Source organism: Eleginops maclovinus, chromosome 15 (genome assembly GCF_036324505.1).
Source record: "Eleginops maclovinus isolate JMC-PN-2008 ecotype Puerto Natales chromosome 15, JC_Emac_rtc_rv5, whole genome shotgun sequence".
NCBI classification, from domain to species: Eukaryota; Metazoa; Chordata; class Actinopteri; order Perciformes; family Eleginopidae; genus Eleginops; species Eleginops maclovinus.
In genome coordinates this window covers 11,232,749-11,260,693 of record NC_086363.1, presented here as the reverse complement: position 1 = coordinate 11,260,693, position 27,945 = coordinate 11,232,749, and the positions used below count along the sequence as shown (strand labels likewise).

General features: G+C 40.7%; 1 protein-coding gene across 1 annotated transcript in view; it reads left to right on the top strand.

The window, feature by feature from the left end:
- The window catches only part of nbas (NBAS subunit of NRZ tethering complex), a 153,615-nt gene that overhangs the window by 82,044 nt on the left and 43,626 nt on the right, over window positions 1-27,945 (top strand). Inside the window, exons 42-47 of the mRNA XM_063902089.1 lie at window positions 7,724-7,947; window positions 8,531-8,641; window positions 16,406-16,656; window positions 20,339-20,679; window positions 22,654-22,878; window positions 27,187-27,377. Of these exons, the coding sequence (XP_063758159.1) occupies window positions 7,724-7,947; window positions 8,531-8,641; window positions 16,406-16,656; window positions 20,339-20,679; window positions 22,654-22,878; window positions 27,187-27,377 (1,343 nt within the window). The remainder of the gene's footprint in view (window positions 1-7,723; window positions 7,948-8,530; window positions 8,642-16,405; window positions 16,657-20,338; window positions 20,680-22,653; window positions 22,879-27,186; window positions 27,378-27,945) is intronic.

Here is a 27,945-nt window from a genome sequence, read left to right as displayed (position 1 = left end):
TCTTTCACTCTGCTCTTATTGATGAACTACTGGCAACTCTTAAACACTGATAGAAGTCAGAGGGATGAAAACCTTTCAACCCATCACGCCTTGTATCTTCCTCCACTCTTTCACCATCTTTTTCCATCCCCCCCCCCACCCCCCTCTGTCATTTCCCCCCCTTTATTTTGTTCACTGTGAGTTTAATGAATATCTTTGTTAGCATGACAGTTCTGTTTTTCGCGTCTCCGCGCTGCTTTTTTTCTGTCCACATTATGTTGCTCTTTCTGCTATCTTTCCTCCCTCGACACTGCTCAGATCCCTCCCCCCATAGGCTGGTCTCGCTCTTGTCAAATCTCGGGCGTCACCGTCCACAATACTATCTTGAATGCGCATACTTTATACATTTCTCTCGTGCTTTCTTTAGCTTTCTCGCTCGCTCTTATCTTTTAAGGGCACACATTGTACGGCATGTGATATTTAATTTCAGATATGTATGACAGCGTGCCTTTATCAAATCTTGCACGTGCCTGCTTTGCATTGCAAATTAAGTTGTGGGGGGGGAGGGGACATGTTTTTATAGTTTTCCAATATGTATGTGCATGTAGCATTGAGTGCATTGTTTGTGTGTGTGTGACTGCAGGCTTACATATCTGCGGGTGATGAAGCGTTGGATCTGCTTTCCTTTGACACATGTATTTGTGTGTGTGTGTGTGTGTGTGTGTGTGTGTTTTGGTGTGTTAAGCTGTCTCCAAGTGTTTCCCACTCTCCACTTGAAGAGCAGTAACACTGTCTCAATAACTCTCAAGCTTTTTTTCAATTCTCTTCACGATCACATAATTTCATACCCGAGCAATACGACACCAAACACTCGAGACACAGAAGTCGTTTGGTTGCAAATAGGAGCACAACTCTCTGAGGGTTTACTCGAGGTGTTTGATGTGTTTTTAAAGCCTCAATCAACAGCCTGTTTTCTCACCGTTCTGTAGAATTAAAGGCTTTTGGAGCTGACACTACCTGCAGAAAGAACACTTTGAAGCTTAATGTGAAGGAATGACTGAAATAAATTAAGTCAACTTCACTTCCAGACCATGTTTTATAAGACAATGACTATGCATAAATAGTGTAATACATCAGATAAAACCAGTATCATCACCCATTATAAATATGTATGCTACTTTGACTCAATCATACAGTAACAAAAACCTTTTAGGAAGGATTTACCGTGCATTAATCATGCTGTAACTACATCCTCATTGTTACACAGCACAAGTAGCACATACACCTTAACATCCACATCTTCACTCCTGCAATGCGAAACCAGATTGTTTTTTAACCTATTTAATAAACAAACAGAGAAAATCCATTATTTGGATACCTTTGAATGGCATGGTGTGTCATCACTATTAAAGCTAGGATAAGGAATCTATTTTCGAAGCCTTTTTGTCAAATTAGCTGAATTTCTCTTATTATCCCTACACTAATGAATGAATCAGTCGATTTACAAATAGAGAAAAGCGGAAAACTGCAATGGCATTTGAAAAGCAATGAAACCCTGCTAATTCCCAACATAAAAATGGAGTTTCAATGACACGTTGTTAGCTGTTTCTTTGACATTTGTAGTTGTTTTTGTTTAAAAGATTATTTGGTTGGACTTTTCTCGCTTATTATATATTATAGAGACCCGAAAGAGGGGAATATATGAGGAAGTTGGCTTTCTGTATTTGACCCTCTAGTATAGTGTAGCTATTTAGTAGCAATGGGGGGGGGCCATGCTCCACAGAAAGGAACCTAGAACTTTCTTGAGGGACAATTTCTCCCTTTTAGTTCTTTGGCATTCATTGGTTTTAAACTGTTAATTACTGAGATCTGGGAGTGTGGCACATTCAGTAAGAAGAGGCAAGTAAGACCATCATAAATGGTTTATACTGGCCCCCAACTCAGCCAAACATACTTGTAGGAGAATACAAAATTAGTGATCTTTTTCAGCATGCTTGATGGGATTATATTCACACATATCCTGTGCAATGAGGGATTATTTCTGACATCCGTATTTGGTTTGGCCTCCAATTTAAGTGGCTTAGACAATCTGGGAAAACAGACTCGCCTTAGTTTGTGTTTTCTTAGCTTTGATGGAGTTTTTTTCAGCAATGTTACCATGCTCCCAGACCTCAGTAATCCATTGGTGAGTAAAATGTTGTCAAAACCATTAGAAACCATGGCTAAATCTATGAAATGAACCAGTTAAACTGAATGGAAAAGGATCCTTCAATTTCAAACTCTGTCATCTTTCTCTTCTACCTACTATCCTACTCCTTAATCCCTCAAATGCTGTTTAAATATATTCCTCAATAAAAACCCAGGACATTTTCTAAAATTGGAGGTTAACTTGAGGCGTATTGTCACATCTAGCATATTTATTCAGACAGGGAAAATAAAACAGTGGTCCCTGAGTCACTCAAATATCTCCCAGTGATTCTATATTAATACTCGAGCCCTGAGGTGGTGCAGCGATGCTTGGTGCCTGTGTGCATTACTTAATTATTGAGCTTTTTTTCATTTAGGTGATCTAAAGTATTGTCCTTTTAGCCTTGTTAGGTCGTGTTGCTACTGAGAGAGAAGTGCAGATTCCCACCATTGATTGTCTTTAGCAGTTACTTTCACATCCGATTTCTGCTCGTGGGCATGACAGAGCAGCATCAGGCCCAATGACACGGATGCTGGGTTTCCATTATTCCTCAGGGCATAATGAGCTGATTTCCACTTGCTCGCACTGGAAGTTTTCATTATACTGACTAAAGTGCTTGTTTGCGAAATCGAGGTGCTCTTTACCGTAATTGTTCTGCTGCTAGTGTTAACACAATATTGCACAATAGCCTGTGTTTCTGTAAGTGTTAATGTCTGTTTACCTGTACTTGTCAATGTGTGAGTGTGTGCGTTTGTGTGTGTGTCTGTAGGAATCCTCATGCTTAGCATAATGGTAGCTGTGAATGTGAAGCCGAAAGTGCTGAGTAAAGACATTGAGATTTTTCACTCAACCATTTATCTTCGCCTGCAGTCGCCATCCTCTCATTGAGTATTGATCACTCACAGTCATGGTGCATACGCAGAAGTGTACGTTTAAGGCATACACAATACACTATAGACACACAGAGCATGACTGTGGAGTATATCATGCAGAAAAACTGCTTTGAGAGATTCAAGTTTTACTTTCAGGTCATATACTTCGATGCAGTTGGCGCATTGGACATTATATTTCTACCTAGATGTATACATTTGTTTTGGGATTCAACCTGAAGGGAATCTAAACGATGTAGACAAAGTGTTGAGATTTTAAGACTGGTAAAATCAAGTTTACTAAAACATAAGTGTTTCCCTAATATCATCGAGATCTACTTGAGGAAACAGCACTTAGCTTACATCTAGTGACATTTGGCATTGCCCGCGGCCTTCACAGAGGGTAAAATTCATGGCGACAACAGGCCTGCTGTATGTGAGAGCTGACCTTGGCGGTGCCGGACCACTGCGCTATCTCCCTGTTGTTGAATTGATTGAAATAATGAATTAGACTGAATGACTTCCCAATCACGAAAAAGCACCGCAAACTGAATGACTGAAATGTCTCTCTCTATATTTTTCTTTTCAAATGGTGCACTTGTACAAATTGTACCCTTGTACCACACTTATTATTTGTAAAGCACAATAGCTGAAAGAAAGGGCCCTATTAGAAAAATATGCACTCTTAAAGCACTGCTACTGTTGAATCAGAAGGTCTAAACCTGCTTAGTCTCTATACCTTAGATTAAATGCACTGGGTTGACTGATAAGTTATTCCTGCCCCTTTTGCTTGTGTCTTGTCGCATGCTGGTGATCAGTCTCCTTCATGGTGTATTATGACCCACAGTGCAGCCTGCGGCCCTGTTTATGGAGTGATTATTCCTTTAAAATCACTGCCCTCTTTCTCTCCCCCTTGCATTCCTCCTAATTATGTGCACTGTACACACCATTTTCCGAATTAGTGCTAATGAGGCCACTGACTGTATAGCTGTATAAGTGAGGCATGACATAAACACAACCCATTAAGATCATTATTAGTACGCTAGAGACGGAAGGCATGCATGTGTCTCTATGAACTGTATTTGATCATTACCACACTTAGCGATACAGAGAGAGACAATGTTTTAACATCTATGCTGTGTGTGTGTGTGTGTGTGTGTGTGTGTGTGTGTGTGTGTGTGTGTGTGTGTGTGTGTGTGTGTTTGTGTGTGTGTGTGTGTGTGTGTGTGTGTGTGTGTGTGTGTGTGTGTGTGTGTGTGTGTGTGTGTGTGTGTGTGTGTGTGTGTGTGTGTGTGTGTGTGTGTGTGTGTGTGTGTGGCATTAATGATGTGATGATGAAATGCACAAAATAATCACAAAGAGAATGTATCAGACTTGTTACGTCCCAACTGCTTATGGGGATGGTTTGCGAAAATGAAAACAAATCGACTGTTTGTGATCCGCCTCTCTTGCAATGAATCTAGAGTAGGACTTAATACATCGTTGGACTGCCAGACTGATGAGAAGGGCGGGAGAAATTGTATATCCGCCACAAAAGCAGCAAATCTGTAGGATGGTCATGGCGTTCACCCGGTCTGTTGGACCAATTTTGTCCATACTGAAATCCTAGCAACTACTCGACATCTGCTGCAGTTTTATACAGACATTCATGGTCCCCAGAGGAGGAATCCTAATGACTTGGGTCTGCCATCTACCATGAGGGTGACAATATATATACGAGTATTCTGAGGATTTTAAAGACATTTAGTCCAACTATTCCCACTCCTTAGAGGACGAGCTTTGGCAATCCCAGTATTAGTATTGACCTAGCAACACCAGCAGGTCAAATGTATCTCCTGTTGAGAAACATATCTTTAATTCTACTTAGATTGGCTCAACTTGTTAAAGACAATCATGGCTCCCAGATGAGTCCCCTGCTTTTCTTTTACCACCCACAACAATTGGATGGATTGGCTTGATATTTAGTTTGAGCCCTTAGAATGACATATAATAACTTTGGTGATGTGTTGCCTTTACTTCTATTACCAACATAGGGTCTAATTTATCCAATAGTTTTGTGCTAACTAGAAAGTATTTCTTTTCACATATTTAACCAGAAGGTTTAGAGATTTCTCTAAAACATTATTTATGGATGCAGGGTTGTGACTAAAATATAATAACATGGGAAATTAAGAGCGAAAAATGAGAGATCAGGCATGGATGAAAAGATTAGAGACTGAGGCGTAGGCTTTTTATTTTTACCCTGTTCCCTCTTTAGCTGCATCACAGGAAGGAGGGGCGCATAGAAAAAAAGAGCCTATGGCAGCGGTGGAATAGCTTAGGGGGAATTTGGAGGAAGCTGTCTTCCTCCCAGCTGTGTAACATCACATGGTACCTCATGCAATTATACTTGACATACAGTTTATACATCCTTCCCTTTGAAGTAAGACTATAAGTGGCTTTTTAAGAAACTTTAAAATTAAGTAAGCGTGTAATTATATAAGATGAAGAGAAACCAAAGAATACGTGTTGTCTTTGCTTAATTTGGAGACTAAATGGGATTGCAACAAAAACGTATTAGAAAGTATTTCAGAGATTCTTTACCAAGGAATGAGGTTTTGAGACTGCAAGAATAACTAGTGTTTTGAAAGGTATGGGTGGACATAAACCAGATCACCAAAAGGAAAAAATATTGTAGATGAAGGACAGAGAAATAATGCAAACGGTATTTCGTCATGAAAGAGTTATTTCAATAAAGTTCTTCAAACAGCTGCCTGTCCATCGCAGTTCCAGCAGACTTTCTTCTTTCTCCCTATGTTCTCCTTTGCATGTTATTCTTCCCTGTCTCAAAAGTTTTTCCAAAAGGATGCCAGCATTAACAAATACTCTCCCCTCCTCCATCCCTTCCATTACTTTCTTCCTGGCTCATATCCTGTACCCCCCTCTGACTTTTCACACTTTTAATATTCTCCTCTTTCTACTCCTTCTCCTTACTCTCCCTCCTGTCCTGCTTTTGAACTGTGAATCTGCCACCCTAACTGCCGCTAAGGCCACATCTAAAGACACACACCCGCACCCATGCTGAGAGCAGGAAGAGACACACTGAGAATGACACACACATGCACGCACAGCGTTCGAGCTCACACATTTCCAGGAGCAATAATTACCTTATGCAAATAGGATCAACAAATAAACCATCTCTTCCTGCTGGGCGACAGCATATAAGATGCCAAAACCGAATTCAGGAGCTCATTTAATTAGAACAGAGGTGATGAGGGAGATGCCGATTTCACATACCGCTCCCTGCGCATGACTTTCTCAATCATAAATGTGTATCCACCGTCAAATTCCCCATAGCCCTGAATCACCATAGCAATTACGCTTACCCATATTTTTAAGAGTTGTAGGGAGAAAAAGGTATATATTTTGTTTAGCCATTTAACTCAGGTGATGTAGTCATTGCTTCCTGGAAGCAAAATTATAGAAGTTATAAAAGTAAGGCCAGGGTGGTTGCTTTCCTCTACCTTTTCATGTCAATTTTTGAAAATTGCAGCCATTTGTGAAAATAGCCTCATTAGTTTGTACCGGCAAAGCAGCAAAAGCCCTGTGAAGCTTTATGTATCACGCAGTGCAGGGGGTTTGAAGCACAGTGCTTGACAAAGTTTAATGATAAAAACCTTGAGTGCAGTTTGCTTATGTTTAAACTTTAGTACATGTCCTACATCGCTTTATGTGTAAGAACTGCATTCGAAAGAAAAGACAGGTAGAGATTTTGAAGCAAGGAGTCTGTCAATTAAGATCTTTATATCGTAACAGTACATCATATTTATATAGTGCTTTTCCCAGTGCTCAAAGACCCTTTTTGTTTCCCTAAGCTGAGCATATCAAGTTTAAATTATATAAAGAAACTAGCATATGGTATTGGGTAAGCTTAAGTGGAGACAAATATAACTTCAATGCTTGGCTGAGGTTAGTGTTTAGAATACATCATAGCAAAGTGCTACTGATGGACAACAAAGCAAAACAAAAAAACAAGATTATGAAGCCATGAATTTATTGTGACTCAAGCTCCACTGGGGATGTATTATATTCAAATCCCATTTCAACATGTTTTTTCATTAGTTTTGCTTTGACTGGTGCCCTTTAATGACATCAACTCTTCTTCTGCAAAACTTAGAATAAGCACTTTATTTTGATGCCCCAAACTCCTCATTTTTGGATTGCAGTAGTGGATGGAAACACACATTTCAATTCAGATTATTTTTTTATTGTTCCATACTCATTCTGACAAAAAAAAGAAGAAGCTCATATCGACACCCAGACCCAAAGTATTTGTTGAGATTAAGTGACATTACTTTTTTTTAAATTTCACTTCTTGTCCAGGAGAAGATATTCCTCTCTTTCGCAACATGAATTCAAGCTAACATCCTAACAATTTTGATACCTGTGCTTAAATAAGTAAAGGAACAATCATTATGATATATTTAAGTTTAAAACCTGTAGCCAATGTGTTCACTCTTATACAGAAAGTAGTTCAGACCTCTGCATCTGCAGTTCTATTTTCTTTTATTCAGAGCAGTTTTTAGTATAGCAATCCTCAGGATTAGCAAATGTGTCTTTGAGCAAAACCGTTCGCTTCGCATCCCTTTACCCTGTGATGCCAGCAGCAGTTTGTGTGTAAACATGAATGTTCTTCCTCTTTTCACAGGCTGACCCAAAGGAGCTGATTCGATTGGTCACACAGCATGTGTCCGCGTATTCTGATTGGCCCGAGGAGCTGCAGAAGTTGATCAGCCAGCTGAATGTGTACAACGAGCGTCTGACGGACTTCACCCAGGCCCAGGTGTTACAGGGGCTGGGCCGCGGGGTCGACGTCCAGCGCTTCAGCTCCGACTCGGACTACAAGAAGGAGACCATCCTCGGCCTCACAGAGTAAATACTGGGGGGGGGAATATACTGTCTAAACTGTGTTTTCTGCACAATTCTACCTATTTCAAACTCCACAGCTATTCAACTTTACTATTTTTTAATGATGATACATTGCACACATATTGTTTTTAAAGTACATTGTCATATTGTATTTCCCTTTGTGTATATTGATACGTATTTTACATTTTTAAAAAACTTTTTTATGATAGTTTCTTTCCAAAATTTCTATTATTGGTTCTATAATGGCTCTTATATTACAACCTAATTCCTCTTACTGTGTTTACGCAGCATTACACACCATAGTACATTTCCATATCAATATTATTAAAGAAAATTGATACAGACAAGGTACAAAGGAAAGTTGAGAGTTATGGTTTCTGCCTGAAAGCATAAAGCCTATAAATCACACCTACTGGAAGAAACAATGATCCTGATTCCAGTTTCCTCAGCTAAAAGACTTTGCCATTTGGCATACAAAGCATTGAGTTATACATTGTATCACTTATTAGTGGAGGTGATTTTTCACTTTTGGTTTTGATGCCATGGAATCTGATCATTTTTTCCCTTTTTATGTGCGTTTGTTTAGGACACTGGAGGACGACGTGTACAGAATCGCTCTGTCTCTGGCTAAGCGCTACAATGTTCCTCTGTGGGAGGTCTACATGACTCACCTCGAGTTTCTGTTCACAGACAGCGGGTACTATACATGCACACACACAATGCAAACACCCTCACATAACCTCTCTCTGAGCAGTTTACATCTCTTCATTTTCAATGTTTAGTCAATCCGAGCCTTGAAAAATTCCTAAATGCATTTGATAAAGGAACTAATATTGCTGTATTCTCATTTCTATTAAGTTCAGTTTGTGCACACGTACTTGTCCTTACTATGTCTAAAAGTCTGAAAAAGTTGTATGAAAAAAAAATACGAGTTTCAGAGCAGAACTCGCCTACATAAAAAGCACACTGAAAGCCCCGCTGGAGTAAATCAAACATGTTGTGAATGTGTGTGTGGTTGTGGTTGTGTTTTAGAGGGAGACACGATGCGAGTGTGTCAGAGTCTATTTCCATAATTTATTTGCTCTCTGACTTCATAGCCGGGGATCTGACTAGCTGCACCTTTCCTTGTTTTAATAGAATGCCTTTTCAGCAGATGCGTGTGTGAGCACGTGGGCGTTTGTGCGTGAGCGCGTGCACGTTTGTGCGGAAACGCGTGTGCATCCTTGATAAATATCCCCTGTCGCGTTCTGATATAAGCAAAATGCTTTATGGGCTCCACTTAACGATAAATTACAACCTGTACCTTCCTTCAAACCCCAGACACAGCTGCTGCAACTGTGAGTTTCTAGCAAAATCTCAACATCATGACAAATGTGTGAAGAATATTCATACTATAATCTTGACTGGAGGCAGCTGCAATATGCGTATTGATTTAACGGATGGATGAACACCAAGGCTATAAATAGAGCAGAAGAGAGGAAACTTAAAGGAAAAGACGCTCACAGACAGAAGCAGGGATGCTGGATGGAATTTAGACTCCTATTGATCCATGCAGTGAAATGGATTATGGCACCTGTTTTGTAGAAGCAGCCAGCCACAGTGCAGGGCCCTGGGATCAAATCCAGTTCTGAGGCCAGTTACTTGGGTTAAGGGCAATAACAAGAGTCTCTCTGTAGCTTCATTTGGCTCAAAGGGCAGGTCATGGCTTTCTTTTTCACTGCCCTGTAGGTAAGCACAGGCATCTTGAACTGGATGAAAGCTGAATTATTGTTAACTGAGAATCTGAATGGTGTTGAAGTATTTCAAAGTGACAGTGGTCTAAGTGTGAGATGCAGATAAATGATTACATAGGAAGCCCCCTGAGTAATAAAGAGGCAAATCCCTTTTTGATGTTGCAATCTACAGGAGCAGTCTGTAAATATTAATTAGACTTTGAATCAACCCAGAGCCTGTACAAAAAGTAACTTTATTTGGCGGGAGACACTGAAAGCAAAAAGGGTAAATACTTTCACCAATAGATTCCACCAGGAAACTTTCCAGTTGATTACTTTTATTAAGAAACATTTTTTTTGTAATACAAGTTTTCCAAAATGTTGTGTGTTTGTTCAGATGCTCATACATTTATGTAACAGGAACATGAACGTAGGGATAAAGCCAAGTTCTACATTTTTTATTGATTTTGTTGACATATGAGATTTAAACCTTTTTACCGAAGGGATGTTCTATTCATCTGGTTATGAATTAAATATACACAAAGACCTCTGTATTAACCTTCAGAATAAAAAAAGCTTTAAACTGGTACTGAATGGGAGATTTCTGGCTTAGAGAAGTATTAGTTCATTCATTTTTGGCATTCAACCGAAAGTATTGAAGATGAATAGCTTAGTTAGCTGGGAAGCTCTTGAAAAGGAAGCACAACTTAGGGGTGACGTGGAAATAGACCTATATTTATTTAAGGTGAATGTGAAGAAAAAGCTGCAGAGCGTTTGTCGTTTAGTGTTATAAAAAGCAGGATGTTTAGAAAGGTCATTAGGTGGAGAAATACACATCGAATCAGTGAGTGCTTGGAAAGCGGAGGGGAGGACGGGGAAGATGGATGGAGGAAGCAGAGATGGATGATAGAGCCAGAGTGTCCCTGAGACGGTGCTATTAACACAGAATAAACGCTTTAGAGGAATCAATGCACTGCTAAACACTACCGTCGTCAGCTGTTCTCGTTGCGTGTCAGGCTTTGTAGATCTACACGGGGGCTCTTTAGGGACGACAATTTCACTTGGTCTTATTGACATTTTAATGACAGCTATTAAATCATTTAAAGGGCTTGTCTTAAAACAGGAAGGATGTTGACGTGTGCTCAGAAATCAGCTGCCAATTCAGTTGTACTCTCCCTCTGTTTGGCACTGCCTGTTTTTGTGCAATTAAAATTAAGTTAATGGCCTCTCAAGATTTCCAAAATGTGACCCTCCCAGCTTTTACTTGTTTATTGCAGTAGGTCTTGAGGAATGCATTTCAAAACTGAAACTTGGATCAGTTCAGGAGAGGGAAAACAAGCATGCGTTTCACATCATTCGACAGTGAGATAGCTGATCCAAGCAAACATCGCGTTTGACCTTTAAAAACATAAAACTCACAATTTCTGTTTCTACCTGCCACCATCAGCCGCTGAGTGCTTGTGCTGCTTTTCCCTCAGATTACTGTTCGCCCATGATGATAACTACAAAGATCTTTGTAGCACCTTCCCTTTTGACTCATCAATGAGACAAGTTTTGCTCTGAGTCTAATGAGGAATCCTCAGAGGAATTTTCAGAAGACATCTTTGAATTCTGTATCCGCTCCTTCATAATTGCACATCTGGTGACCTCATCATCAAATAAAAGTTCAAATGACGACAGACATTGGCAAATAGCATACAGTAGGGTCAGTGCAGCATAGTAACCCAGGTTTTTTTCTAGAGAAATATAGCAGGAGAGCGCTAACGTCATTTCCGATCAAAAATACGGCCCGCCCACTTTCCAGCGAAGAAAATGCATTTACAGCCAAGCAGAAAATGATCTTTCTTCATGTCTTAAAACTGCTGAGTCATATATTGCACCTCAAACAACAAATACATCCTGAGTTACGTTTTTTTTAACTTCCGCTACAGAAATAAGGACAGTAAAAGCAACAATCTAATTCAGAAATCACCGTTTCAGTGTAAGCCTGCTGCCGGCCTCTCGTCCACCGGTAGACCGACGGGACATCAACCAACTATCTATTCGGGGCTCCTTAAAAACCAAGCTGTCTAAGCCGTATGACGGTCTGTTTGACATGGTTTTCATAATTCTGGAGTAATTATACTGTTTTTGACGAACAGAACTGTTGTTTTCTGGCATCACTTACCATTTTACGGGGATAATCTGCATTTTGGTATGAGGGCGCATGCCAAAAGTAAGAGGGCACAGGGTCCCTGTTACCCGATTTAGACAAAACCGTGGTATCCTCTTATGTTGGCAATACTATTGATACACAGACGCCAAGTTATATGTTATCACAATTAACAGCATATGGCAGGAGATTGGATATTGAAAAATGTATGTTTTATTACCTAACCATCGCAATGGTATGACTGGTATTAGGATGGTATCCAGTTCTAACTGAAATAATGGTAGTAATATTGCTTTGTTGACTAGTGTATCAAGATAATATACTGTGCCTTAAGTTTCAGGCTTATATTTTACCATGTGTTGGGATATACCTGTAGCTTGGTGCCTCTGGTGATTCTAACCGCTCCCATTAAGTCATCGTTTAATAATAATTGATCAATTCCTGAATCAATATAGCATTTTCTTTATTGAAACCATACCTTCATGGAATACTAATTATTTAAACTCTAAGAACATTATGAACAGCATTCACCCTGCCACAGTACCTTTACACCTATTCACTGTTACTGTAGATTCACCGTTTTATCTCAGTAGGCTTTCTTGTCCCATTGCATAATTTGTGTTTTGAGTTTTTAAGAAAAATGTCAATCATTTGGTGGTGACTCTCTACAAATAGAGACATATTTGACATATGTATAGGGTTTCTGATATGCCAATATCTTAACAATAAAAAAGGACAATAAATACACAATATATGCGGTCACTGAGAGCCTGTATCTTGCTCTGTGTTCATGTGAATGTGCTGAGAATGGTGATGAGCTTCCCTGTCCAGAATAGAAAGGCACAGTTGTAGCATTCAGTGGGGAGGAGGGTCATGCTGTTGCTACACACACAGGTCAGAAATGTGCTTGGTGTTCAGCTGCTGCTGGTTCTAGTGCTAAGGGATTATTGATGTGCTGTCCTTAGATACTGTACAAGGTTTGAGCCTGGAGCGTGACCATGACCTGGAGCATGACTGTGTAAGCATGCTTCCTGGAGCCGTTGGGGAGGACCTGGCGCAGCAGGAAAAAAATACAGCCCGCATAACCTTTGGTTCAGGAATTGACTTAATAAAACAAAAGGAGTTTTTCTGACTGAATTTAAAAACAGGCTATTTTATACGTGTTCTGCGTACCACATAGATAATCAGGTTAATGTCCCCAAACCAACTAGTCATATTTATGAACACTGCTCCTCTAACTTTCTCAATCCACGTTGCATAAGTTTGTTTTTGGAAATTATATTTGTTCCATTAGAAAACAAATTTCTTGCCTGAAACGGAAAACATGTAACCTCTATAATTTAGCTACTCTGGCAGCATGTGTTCAGGGATGGTTCATTTCCTTTGGTCAGTTGGTTGGTGCACCACATTGCTCAAGACACCATCACCAGGTCATGGTTTTAATTAGTTCAGTTATTTGGTTTATGAACAAATAATTGCAAAACTAATGACATCTGCATGAGCCTCATTAGACATTTGGTTCACTCACTGCCCCCCTTTAGCATAATTTCAAAATGCACTAGGCAGCCTCTAGTGAAAGAAACTCACCGTATATAATCTGCCCATCAGCAAACAGCAGACAGACAAAGTTAGCAGCTAGCTGGTGAACAAAGTGGAGCATTTAGCAGCTAAATTCAGATATTTCCCTCAGCAGCCCTCCCACCCTGGACACAAGCTGTTTACCCTGCTCCCCTCTGGCAGGAGGCTGCGCTCCATCAGGACCAAAGCCTCTCGCCACCTGAACAGTTTCTCCCCCTCTGCTACCGGCCTCATTAACAAGGCCCGGGACCCCCAGGAAAACATTATGCATTACATTAATGCACATCATGCGAGAACATCTTGTTCTTTTTAAATTGTAAATCCTGCACATGTTGCACATTTCTTCTCCACACTACCTTTTTGAATCAGCAGAGCTCTCCACTTTAAATACAGCATATAGTATTTGTCATATCTAAATTTGATATAATTGTTCTTTAAATAGCTGTCATTCCTGTCCCAGGGTTTCCCGCAGCACTTTACAGCTTAGGCGGCCGCCTAAGCAACGCACGCCTGCCACCTTAACTAAGGTCTTCCAAAAAAATATATATATATGAGCGATATTCGCCGTGTTACTCTGTCCTGTTATCTCTCATTCCAAACCGTGACCAACGCCAGCCTCTCTTCTCTGCAGAACGCATTTAAAAAAGTAATAAAAAAAAACGTGTCATGAGTCTCTCTCTCTCTCTCTCTCTCTCTCTCTCTCTCTCTCAGATTCAGATTTACTGGGAGAACGCCAAAAAATGAGATCTAATGGACAACATTTTGAACAAAAACAAAATTGGCAGGTTCAAAATGATATGTATTGTATTCTTGACTTAAATGAGCAGTAATCAATTTGGTAATTTATGTGTAAGGGAAATGGCTCATACTTAATTAAGCAAAAATATTTGTCATACAAAAAACATAGGAAATGATTGGTATTTTCTAAGAAAACTGGCCTCACAATGACAAACTGCACCATGCCTCTGCAGTGTACCTCTCATTGTCAATTTCTGAGTGCCATTGTACTGCGCCACACAAATACACCTTTACAACCCCCTGCTGGACCGTTATCCATAAATAAATTAGCAGCGTGATCATTTAAAAAAAGAAACATACAGCTTGTGCATAAATTCAAACCATGACGTGCTAAATTAACATCACTGCTCAGCCGAAGCCCCCACAGAGTTTGAATCTGGCTCTAATATTATCATGGCAATTAAATATGCCTCTGAATTTAAGGATATTAAAGCTTATATTTGTTTGGACATGGCGGAAGAAACAAGAAACAGAATATGGTAATCTAAGAAGGAAGAAGACAGCGGGATAAGGAAGAGAATGAGGAACACTCAACCATATTAAATCGGCCCATGCTCCGGCTTTTGAAAACAAACAAGAAGAGATTGTTATGGGAATCTCTGATGTTACAGCCACATGAGCAAAACAGAAACAGGGCAGGGGGATTGTGTTGTAAACAGAGGGAAATACCAGTGAGCAGCAGTAGCAAAGCAGATAGTGGGACAAAGAGATGCTTAAAGCTTTGGACGAGAAAAGAAAAGGTGCTTACAACCTGAGCAAAGAAAGGCACTAAACACATTTTTCTCTGGAAACAGAAGAAAGACAAAGAGGAGATGACAATGTGGTCTTGAAGAACTAAAGTAACACACTCCGCTAAGGCAGAACCTGACATGAACACTGGGCGCAATCCACCATTCACTGCTGCCAGCGTGTGCTTGCCAAAGGAAAACTTTTAGCCTCCCTCAAACAGTCGAACCTGGACAAGTTGTTTCTATTGTTCTCTCAGCTTTCAGTCACTGTGGAGCTAATGTGATTATAATAATCAAACATCCGACATTGATTGGGCTGCCTGTGAGTGTGTGCACTTAGAGAAGAGAGAGAGAAAAGTGACTGAGAGAGTCTTTACTTGGTTGTTCTTGTTGACTGTGGTCTTATTAGAGCCCCTGTTGCGAGGATAATTAGTGTTATTTACATTATTGAGCTTATTGTCAGATGCCTCCACCCTGCTGCCGCTGCCTATGTTTTTTCATTAGCGAAAGCCTCCCAGCGAGCTCTGATGGAGGACCCTACGGATACATTGTGTTCTTTGATGTCGTCTCGTTCTGACAGATGAACAGACTCGAACACACTCCCGGACAGACACAGATTGCTTAGAGCCCCTCAGTGACTAGCAGCACTTAACTTTTTTTTGCCTCAGCATTCTATTCTTTGTATCTTCCCTTGTTTGACCTTTGTTTGCGGTTATCTGAGGTTTTCTTATTCCAATGTCCTCCCCTCCCGAGTTCTTCTTGTGTTGCTTTCACTTGTCCTTATTCTTCGGACCACCTGCTCCGATTAGCTTTGAGTTCTGTAGATGAACATGTTTTAAAAAGCAAAAGCAAGTCGTGCGCAACATGAACAAATCGCTAATAACAACACAGATGTCTTCTACTCTCTGAGCATTTTCACATTGCATTCTGTTTTATTTTATTCACTTTCTTCACAATTTGTCCCGTTTTTTTTTTTATTTCTGCGCTCACCAAGTTCTTAAATGTATTCTCAGTTGTATTCAGTGAAATGCTCATCTTTTTCCGAGGGACTGTATCTTTGGTGATAAGCCTTCAGATTGCAGTGGTGTTTTTTACATTGCTGTTTTCAAATACTACTTCGCCATCAAATAGTCCCGAGTGCTGGTTTTTCTTCTTCCTTTGATTCTTTTTTTTTTGTGTTGCTGAAATGTTCAGTCTTTGTCAGTATTGCTTTTTCTCGTATCTTTCCCAGGCATGGTGGTTACTGCTGTTATAAGAAAAACTTAGATCTTCATTGTTTCCCATTTTTTTTTCAAGTACATCAGGGATTTTAATGTTGAAATACCTGTGTACCAATGGACACTCACCATAGAGAGACATATCTCTCACAGCAGGTGTTTAGTACAGCAAATGTAACTGCTTTGAACATGGGAGAGACAATATTTCTGATGTATTTTATATTGCTGTGGATTTTGGCGTTCCTTGTGGACATTTATTTCCTTCTTCTTATCCAGCCTTTCCACCAAGGACATTGAATCCCGGAGCGACTCCCTCGGCCTGTTTGACACTTTAAAGATCAACCCTGAGGCCTTTTACAGCCACATGACCAAGTATGTTCTGCCCACTGTGGAGGGAACCGACCTGGGCCGCCTGCTGTACTACTATACCTTACTAAACGCTGCGGGCTGTGAGCCTCACGTCACCACCACCATCAAACCAGACTCCCATGTCAAACTGCTCAAGAAGCTTGCAGCTGTTGCCAACGGTAAGACAATTAATTTTTCTTAATTTGTTTTTATAAAGCAGATGGCACAATTAATGCAAACCTAGTGGGTTGTTAAGAGGGAGGACAAAAGGCGGGCATTGCAACCGCTTGAACCAATGACTGCAGTTTGCATCTAAAATCTAATTAAGTCAAATTCTAAGTGTGTGGTTCTTCCTTGTCATCAATATTTTTCTGCAATAATCTATGCAAGAGGCATTTTTGAATAAATAAAATGAAATTAATTTGCTTTCTCAACAATGGCCTGCTTAGAAAAACCTCACTTTGTAATTTCTAATGGTACAGCATCAACAAAAGCCCCAATTTGCCAAACAATGAAGGGTGTTACTGAAAGAAAATATGCCACAAATCAGCATAGGATTCCAAGGGTGAGTGTGTCTGTATTATTGGTGGAAAATCAGCCGGAAGCCTTTACAAGTAATGTCAAGAATGTAATTCCAGTGAACATCATGCCTCTTGACATGATTGATGAGTCACATAGTGATGTTGACGTTCCTTCAAGTCAGTAGATAACCTCAAGCCACTGATCTTAAAGGAGCTTACATTTGTACCACATTTGGCACAGTTTTGTCTGAAAAGGGAACATTAAATAAGCCCATTATTATATCTATACTGCTTTTATCTCTATCTCAATCGGTTGTGCTTTTTTTTCTCCACCAGCTCCCATGTTAGTTTCCAAAATAGAATAGCCACAGGAATAAAAAAAACAAAAAACTATTCACCTTTTCCTGTAAATGACAAGGGAGGCAATCCACCTCTGTATTAAATGTCAATCTCTCCAACACCAAGCTCCCGAAGCAGGACAGCATGGCAGTAAGATGCTGTTTCCACTTAGATTTTCGTGGCAGCTCCGTCTCCAAGGACGTCATGTCCAGGTCGTAGCGTGTCACCGGTTCAGCGGTCCGGCTCGAGTGCTCCAACTTTGTTGTGTACGGGTGGAGGTGGTGTCACTTCTCGATGAAGTTCAGTAAAGGTCAGCCGGGTGTCAGCTGTGTTTTCACGCCTCACTTCCTCCTTCTGCTCCGGGTAACACCACAGATTTAACCGCTGACACATGTCTCTGTTTAACACACAAACACACACACATTCACAAATCACATACACACACTTTTGACTCATGCAGCCAGACTTTCAGAAACTCTCACTGCCGCTGATTCTTCTGAGTTTTTCTCACTCACAAAGAATTCATCACTAGAATAGCATCTAACTTTTGAGGTTTTGTTATCTCCGTTTTAGTGCCTTGCATGTGTAGTTAACCATGAAATAGTTGCAGAATTACTTTTTAAACAATTTCTTTTTTGCCTTTTAAAAGAAAATAAAAAAAGCAGATTTCTAATTTCTGTCCAGTGATTGCTGATTTTGCCAGATTAAATACAAACTGGCAGATTTATTCTGTTGTAGCCAACTAGAAAATAAAATTAACATCCAAACCTTGAGTTGGTCAAAAACATTTCCTCTGCAAATCAATCAGGCTTTGGTTGTATGCAGGTAAACAGTCTGTGTGGATGGCAATCTCGGGACTCTTTGGCAGCGCCTGACAGCACCTTATTTGCTTAAAATGTACTTGTACTGGCTGCTTGTAAACATCGTTGTCTTTCAACTCTGAGTTCATTCTTGCATCTGAAGTGTCTAATCAGACTCTAAACCTCCAAAACCAAGGTTCAGAGTCACTAAGAGAAGGAACAGTAAGATTTGTTGTCAAACCAATAGCCAGTGGGTTTGGAAATGGGTTAAATGCTTTATCCTCAAATAAGCATGCATAATACCAGAGCCCTCGGACTGGCTCACTTAGATGCGGTAATGATTATTTGAAAACATTAATAATACCCTTTCCTGTTTTGGCAAGTTAAAATGTCTGCTGTGAAAAGAGTTGCAATCTGGAAGTAAGAAGTCTAAACCCGAAATGGAAAAAAAGGAACACCTGGCTTTACCATGGGGAGAAATCACAAGGTGCTGCAGTGCCTTGTTACTGTTGCTATTGTGTGATTGGACAAAGGGAATGAGTTTAGCAAATTGTGTATTACACAGCTGTTGTAAAAGTCCAAGTATTGTTTTATTGCACTCACACATATTACATACATACAGTATGTCACCAAAGCAATTAGTGTACTGGCACATTCTGACTTTGTGACATTGACAAGTACAAGCTAACACTTTCTGTACTGTATGACTTTCTCTCTCTATTCCTTACACCCACACACACACACACACACACACACACACACACACACACACACACACACACACACACACACACGCGCGCGCTTCACAAACTCTGGTAAAACTCAACCCAGATAAAGAATTTTAGCAAATTTGACGCCCAGGCTCACAATCAACCCACATTCAATGACTTGTTTGCAGTCCTGAGCAAACACACCTGAGCTAAAGTACAACACTCGGACAACGTACGAGACAGCTGGTGTGTGTCTTATATTCATCACAATTTCAGACACAGTATCAGGTGACTGTCTGAGCGGGGTCTCCTGAGGAAGGGGATGAGCTGCTGCCTGGGGTGGGGAAGAGACGGAGGCAGAATGATGAGTGGGTGGGGCAGAGGAGAGACAGACAGAGAGAGTACATGTGTAAGTGCGTGTAACTCTTATCTGCGCTTTAAGTGTCCGTCTGGGCCTGTCTGAAAGTATGGTGTGTGCACGCCCCATGCATGTGTGTGAGTGAGTGTGTGTGTGCGTGAGGGATTCCGAGCAGCGTTGACAAAGGCCTCCCAACAGGCAGACCTGTGTTAAATATTTAAAGCCCAGACAGGCTGTGGTGTTGCCACAGTAATGTGTCTGTCTGATGGCACTGGAGACCAAGAGCACGCCATTTGGTCTCTCTGTGTTTCAAACACACACACACACACACACACACACACACACACACACACACACACACACACACACACACACACACACACACACACACACACACACACACACACACACACACACACACACACACACACACACACACAAATAGATCAATGGACACTTTTCTTCGGATGCAGGCAGCACCACTTTCCAACACAGCCTTTCTTTGTTGTTCACATCAACCTTTTACACTTTTCCATGCGCTCCTCTTTGCTCATTCCTTCATGTAATGGAATATTGTACAACCTCTGCATATATAATCACTGTAATTATCCTGCTAGTGCTGCACAGCTTCCACATAACATATGTGAAAGCCTCTTTCTGAACAGGGGAGTGTTAGGTATGCTGTAGTATACGCATTTTAGTTCTTTACACACAATGCAGCAATTTTTCCTGCTTCGGCAAGTAAATGCATATGTCCTTTACAATGTTTGCACTAGCCTGAAAATGCCTGTTGGTGTTTTCAAGAGTAGGAGGGAAAAAGACAGTGTGTAATATGTTTCCGAGTGTAAATCTAAACATAAATGCAAAGGTCACATTCTTTATTCATCGCATTGCAATGTGGATCTTTGAATATTTCCCCTAAGAGAGGTTTTAGGTGCAAGGACGATGATTGAGATGTTTTATTTTTGCTCATTATACATGCCATACCCTATAAGCATGAGGGCGGTGGAAACACATCTTTGAAGTTGTAGCCATTATTATTTTAATTACAAAAAATACATTTTACAAATGTCAGCATACATTAAATGCTCAACATCATCATGTGTCTAAATTATAAATGATCTCTTCCCCAGGGTTGAACTACCGGAAGCTCACTGACGAGTCGTCGGATCCGTTGTTGACCCTGCAACCGGTCCTGACCAGTCAGAACGTTCTTTCGATTTCCAAACTCGCTACCAGGCTGCCTGCACTCGGTGGTGGGGGGGCAACAGTGTCCCCCAGTGCAGTCCACGCAGTGTGGCTGCAGAAGCTGTTTTGGAAAGGTGACCCCCAGTTGCTGAAGAGATCGCCACAGAGTGATCAGGACTACCTCCAAGCGTACGACACCTGCAGCAAATACCTGGACAGGCTGGTTCCCACAGACGCCGTCCACTTCCTGGATAGCATCACCTTCTCCCCTGATGCAGCCGAACATGTAAGCCAAAAATTGGTTGTGCTTGATGAATGAGTCCAAAAACAAGGATATAAATAAGAATATTTGGGTTTAAATATGATTTTTGAATGGTTTAGTTAGAAAATGAAAACAAAACTGAAGAGATTTCATAGTTCGGTTCTTTGTCATAAAAACGCATTTGTAAATGCCCAACTTGTACATTTTGAAGCTTTTACATGTCTTATAAAAGGCGGTTTCAGGAACCATTAACACCAAATCCCTGTGGTGTAGTTGTTTACTGACAAACATTAGCCTTTTTGTTTCTGGCTATTGAATAACGCTTAAAACGTAACATTCATTTGTGAAGATCATCTTCCAGAACGACGGAGTTTGATTATTGTTTATTTGACCCAGAGCTTATTTTCTGTAATCATCCAAAATCCAATTGTTTTTAGTCGAGCTGACCAGGGCGATTTAACTTTGAGGTTTAGCTTACAAAAATATGTTATGTTTACACCCGTATACCGTCACTTTGGTGATTTTAAACAGTTTCCTCCAAAAATCCAGCCCTTTTCATGTATGTAATTACCATATGACAGAGGAGCAGAGGATAAAAAGTATGACAGTACAGCTTAGGCAGTAGCTGCTGGAAGTTTGGCGGTCTAACCATGTGTAATTGCAGCACAGAAGGTATTGGTTCCAGGCAGCCACCCAGAACAGGATTCATACTGTCTAAAAGGAAAGATCGTGGGGGTTTTCAATCACTTCATCAAACTGTCACATTCTTCACTCCTCCATCGTCCGACCGGCCGTATCCCCTGCCCCTGGGCTACATTTTTTGAACGTCAAAGTCCCTTTTCAAATTTTAAATACATTATTCTGCTCACATCCCCACTGTGTCGCCTCAAAGCACATACCAGTCATGATTTATAAAAGAAATTATAAAATTGCACGAGAAATGTCAGCCACATAATTACAGCACTCTGAAAAATTGTCTCGCAAGGGACTGAAAGTGCCTCGGCGCACCTTATCAAAAGCAGCCCACTGGTTTTTCCTTTTTCCTTATACTGGCACAGTGCCACCCACCCCTCCACCACTGCAGACCTTTCTTTCTTTCCACTTTTGTCTTATGCTGCCTCTCTTTTCCCAGAGACACAAGGAGAGCTAATTGATCCCTCTCTACTTCAAAGCCAATTAAACTCCAATTCCCAGCAGGCACTGTTTTCCCACTGTGCTTTTTAACATGCAGATTACCCCTCGGAAACCCACTGTCTGCTCCCCCTACCCTCCTCTCCTTCCCTTTTTTCTATTCCTTTTGAACCCTCAAAGAGGAAATATCCACCCCTCTCACTGTTGGGAATCCATTTGACCTTTCACAGCCCCAATGCCCCCCATAATGGATTGATCCATTTCCTATAAGGCCAAGGGGTGAGATTGGATGGCTCGGTCTTATCTTACTTATCTCCTACTGGACATATATTTTGAACAGATTGTTGGCTTTTCCCCCCTCTGAGGTATTGATCTGAGAAATCGTCTTTAGTGGGGGTGTCCTCTGTTGCTCAACCTCCAGCCAGATCTGAAACCTTGTTTCAGGGTTTCTCAGATGTTGCTTGAGTCGTCCCTCTCAAATGCTTTTACAGATATTCCCTCAAAAGAAATTGTAAAGGTTTTTCAGGAAACCATTCAGGTAGCGTTGAAATGTGAACTTGGTTACATTTTTTGATGTCTTCCCTTGTGTGAATATGTGTGAGAAGCTTGTCAGCACCTTGATGCTTCAATGTCAAACTTTCTACCAAAGCCTTCTTTTCCCCCCATTCACTCAGTGATTTTCCAATGCATATATATTGGGTCATACCTTCCTCCTTCCAACGTGTTAAATTCAAAATGAATATGCTTAAATGTGCATCTATCTTTCCCCCTCTTCCCTCAATTTTGACCCCCGACCTCACCCCAATATGCTCTACTTATCGCATCTCCTCTCTCTGTATCTCTCCATTCATCCTATTTCCTCTCCAGCTGAGCATCCAGGCGAGGTCAGAGGTGATAAAGCGAGCCACCAAAGCCCTGCGCCAGCTGGGCGAGAAGAGCAGGAAGAGAGCAGTGGAAGGCAGTGGGGAGCAGGAGGGGTCCGGCGCAGCGGGGATGACTTTTGATGAGGCTCTAACACACCTGAAGCAATCCCAGGCACACCTGGACACCCTGAGCCATGCCTTCATTCTGTCCCTCAAAGACAGCCTGCAGGTAGACCCCGTCTGACACACTTTATTTACCGCCATTAAACCTTTATAAGTGAGAAGTTATATTTGAATACGCTAAAGGGTATGTTAAAAGAACACATAAAGTAGTGTGCCAAGTAGTGCAAGACAGGAAAATGGTTTGCTGCAGTGATTCCATGGTGCTTTCTTCGCATAATCTATGAAGAGGGATCAGCTTGAAGTGTAAATTCTATGCAGGTAAATCTGGTGGCTTCTTGTAGGAAATTCTTAGAAATTGCATTACAAGCTGTGGTTTCTGGCTACTTACTAAATATAACTGCTAAAACCACATTGTGATTATATAATAATGATATCATTGGATTATATTTACTCATGCATTCATGTAAAAGCAGGATATTACTGCTTTAGAAGATGGAGGTAGAGCTAACAATTTAGTTTAATCCATTCCTTATTTCAACCATTAATCCATTGATGTTTTAGTCCGTACAAATTCTGAAACTAGTTAGAAGTATAGCAAAAATCTTAATTTGGAAGCTTTTAAGCAGCAAATGAAAATTAACAATATTTTTCTCTGAGAAGAAATATAAAGGTGTTGAGTAAACACACTTAATGACATCTCAGCAGAATGGCAAAAGCAAAAAAAATATATAACTGCTTGAAAAACTGACTGATTACTTGCTTGCACACCTTAAATAGTCCCAAAAATAGAACTGGCTTCATCAAGCAGGTGCACCTGATGATATACTCTACTTATTTAATTCATTAATCCTCTTCTTTATAATAACGTTCTGTGACTTAAACACCTACAGGAGACAAATCGTTAGTTTTTGTCTCTTTATTTATGTTAGTAAAAGGTACACAAACCAAATCTCTGAAACTCTTTTGACCAATTCTTAACCTTTGAGACAAACTTGATCACTCGCATTCTTTTCCCTCGCCTGTTCCTGGGGTCACCTTTGGTGTGCACAAACGCACACCCTGTTTTGTGTGTGTGTGTGTGCTTATGTATTTCTGGGATGGTTCTGCCTGACTAAGCTCTTCCCGCCTCACAGGGACCAGTCAAGGATATGTTAATGTAAATCTATGGGCCGCTATTTGAACTGAGCCCTGCCATATGGCCATATACTGTACGTACATCATGCGGTATCTCATTACGCAAAGTCACAATGACTTACAGTGCTGTCACCTCCCTGTGCTTGTGTGGGTGTGTGTATGTGTATATTGCATGCCGGGCAATAGATAAGGGATCTTGTGATTTTGGTAAGCTGTTGCTATCAAAACTGATCCAATCTGACCCCCAAACTGTGCACGCTTATACTTTTTAGCGCCTTTTTTTATCTGTGATTAAATTCCCATATCCTCCATTATAGTACAAAAGATACCATCATAACAAGGCAGAAATCTAGGGTAAATTCACAGGCGCACACATACACAGACAGCCGAACATCTTCAATGTTACTTCCCTTCTACTGGGGCAAGGAGCGATTATATCCTTGGAGACGGATAAAAAGGATAAAAGAACCAGGAAAGGGCAGGTAGGTGGAGAAAGATAGATAGAAGGAGCCCTGTAGGCTCTGTTTGGCTTCACTGGGGCCATTTATCAAATGTACGTGACCAGCTGCTGGGAATAATAGTGGATAGAAGAAGAATCCACCACAGGCGCCTTGACCTGCCATGAGGACAGCAAATTGCACATTGCAGATATTGTAAAGAAGTTCGTACAGCTCGGCTTTAGAAGCTTCCCATGTTCCTAGGATATTATGGACAGTGAATCAAATGCTGTTCGGTATAAAAGCAATAATTATAAGCCTTTGATCTGCTGTCGTAGAAAAACTACCACAGTTTTTTCGAAGAAATTGCATACCATTGTGGCATTTTTGGCCTTAATTGGCAATGGCAAGAGACTTTTTGGTGGTGGCATCTAAACCCCTATACCACCAAGGCATCCCAAAAGTACCATCACTAGCAATTACTGTTTGTTTTTTCCATTCTCCTAATGCTGCAAAGAAACCAAGCACCAGCAAAGTACAGCTCAATGCAATAATTAAGCTAGTGATTACATTTGTCTGTGTCTGAAAGACATGTTCAGATGGGATGAAATTCCTTGCAACATAGGTCAACATGTCACAGGAGTCACAGGACTGTTTACTGATTGGCTGCTGGTATTCCCTGGCTGCAATTAGTAGCAACTTTTGCCAACACTTTGCGAAAGGTTAAAAAACAACCACAGCTCGCTGATTTTGAAGCATCCATCACAGCTTTGCAAAAAGACATCCTTTGGCATTTCGCCGCAGTTAGCACTTAGCCACTGCTATGTATGTTTTTGGCATCAGAATATTCCAAATGTGCATGATTCGTTCCTTCCATTGATATTCAACTATCTTTTCAAGCCAACAACACCTCAAAAAGGATTCAGGAAAAGGGAATCAATCTGAAAAGATCAAACCAACTTATCAAGCTAATCTCTCTCCGTCAGAACCCCTCAACATGTCGTCATAAAGACCAGTGTCTTCAACCTTTCTGTCTGTGCTAGACCATGGAGATGTGGTTTATATGAATGTATTGTCACACTGCCTTCACCTGATGGATACTGTCTCCCACGATGCACTGAGATTCATTTCAAACCTCAAAACCTTGACGCACCACTCCAACCTATACCCTCATGTTGGATGGTTTTCTCTGAAACACTGGCACATCCTTATAAATAGGGCTATTTTTGGTGCTCTTCTTCCTTATCTAAGGATCTACATGAACCGCAAATGCACCGATCTTATCTGATTCGCTCTGAGGACTTGTTTCTTTCTACTGTCCCAAAAGTCCGTACTTAACTAGGGAAGTGGGCCTCTTACCTTGCTCCTGTGGCTCGGAACCAGCTGCAAAATGAGCTGAAACTCAGAGAGCTGGTTTCTTTAAACAGACTCAAAAGACTTTGAAGCAGAGCCGCTGTGCCTGTAAATGCTTCGGCTGATCTTGTTTGACTGTGATTGGGTTATGATTGTGACTGTTTTAAGTTGTCTGCGACTGTGCTGCTGGGCCTGGACTCTCTTGGAAAAGAGATCTCAATCTCAATAATCTTTGCAGTCCAAGTCCCTACATACTGATCTTCGGCTGCCCAGATAAAGCATTATTTTAAAAACGCAGAGAAGCTTCCCAAATCTTACCCAAACAGACACACTTCAGTCTTCAGGTAGGCTTTAGATGTTCCCTATATAAATATCTTATATCATCAATATATGGTTCCAATATTAAAAACAGGAGAGGTGACATGGGTTCCAATGCCAAGAATGTCAATGTCTTGCTCAGAGTCAATGGAGGCTCTCCCGCAGCACCTAGCGATGAATACGTTAGCTGCAAAGGTTTTTTTTAAACACAAGCCCTTTCAGATTTTTTTTCTAAAAGTTTGCTGTCCTGAGATACCCGAGACACTGAAATGATACATGACACAGCAACATCTGTCCATGTTTCCCTTCTTTCCCCTGGCAGACAACAGCACTGCACATTCCCTGTTATGCGTGACTAGCAGTGCTGTGCATCTTGGAAACATGTCCCACCCCCAGGTTTTCACTTCTGTGATACATTAGCTGCACACTTTTTTTTTGAACAGTTATACTTTTCCATTTGCTCTGCAGTTGCTCCTATCAACCAGCCTTAGAAGTCCTGTATCTCAAAGTCGAGAGGGACTGTTAGTGTCAACAAGCAGCTTCTTGTCATTTTGTTCTGCTGCAATGACACAAACTACAGACTACATCTCATTGCAGCTGCTATAAACATAGAGGTTTAGAACAGTGAGAGTTTTTCCTATGGTGGAATACAATCTATTATGTATTTGCAGAGAAAAAAGTCAACATTTGGCAAGGATAAAATCATTTGAATGACCATTAAAAGCATCTCCTTAATATGCACACATCAACTTAAACACACACATAGACTTACTCACATACACACAACCAAATGCCACTTCGGATAAGCTGCTCAGCCCCTTTTTATTGGAATAGAGATAAACAAGCAAAGTTGAGCTGGATACCAGAAATAGTGGGCAGGATCAGGCTAGTGGTGCCCTCTGGGTAAACACCTGCAGAGAACCAAACAACAAACTTCCCTCACTAAACTTGGTACTTCCTACCCATCTAGACTTCTTCCACTCTGCCCTTTTTGTTTTTCTCTTCTAAATTGTTTTTCTGCCACTTCATATTGATATTTGTTTATCTCTATTTGTCTAAATCAATTTGATCCGACTTGTATTTTCTAAGGCTGCCCTTTCTGTCTCTTTTTTTCCCTAGGTAAAAAAAACGTATACCTCATACCTCATGTTGTGTTTTTTTCTGTATTCCAGCCTTACAGTGAACTTTATGATTTATCCCGATCCGAGAGGTCAAAACTACATGAGCTGGCAGTCACCATGGCAACTGATGGGAAGCCTCTGGAGTTCATCGGAGAGCTTCTGCGAGTTGCTGTTGGACCCTTAAACCTGTCGGTGAAAACGGTGCTGCATGACGCGGTGGAGCGAGTGGTGGCCGCACTCAGGTATTTTCTCTCTAGCTCTCTATACAATACACAACATCTTTCAATCGACAACTTACACAACAACTGAGCTTGGAGGAATACATCTGGAATTTTGGAAAAGACACATTATTGCCTTCTCACCACACAGTGTCAGTTTTGGAAGATATTTGTGATTATGTGTTTTTTCACAACATTTTCATTGGTATTAGCCTCATTTTGTTAGTTAGTATCATTAGTATTAGCCTCATTTTGTTAGTTAGTATCATTAGTATTAGCCTCATGTTGTTATCATTATCATCCTTTAAGTCTAGTTTGAGTTGAAAACAAGTTAGAAAAAGTTACGTTTTAAAATATTGCTCGCCAAAATGTTTCCTTTTCATTTTGTCAACAATTTTTTTTATTTTAGTCTTAGTCCTTTTTCAAATGTCTTTAGCTTAGCATTAAAAGCGGAAACAGCAAAACATCTTGCCTGCCTTTCGTTTCAGTTAAACAAATTAACCAACCGGTGCCTCTGAAGTGCGATTCAATTTACATACAGCCGCGGGAAAAAATTAAGAGACCAGTTCAGCATTATCGTTTTCTCTTGTTT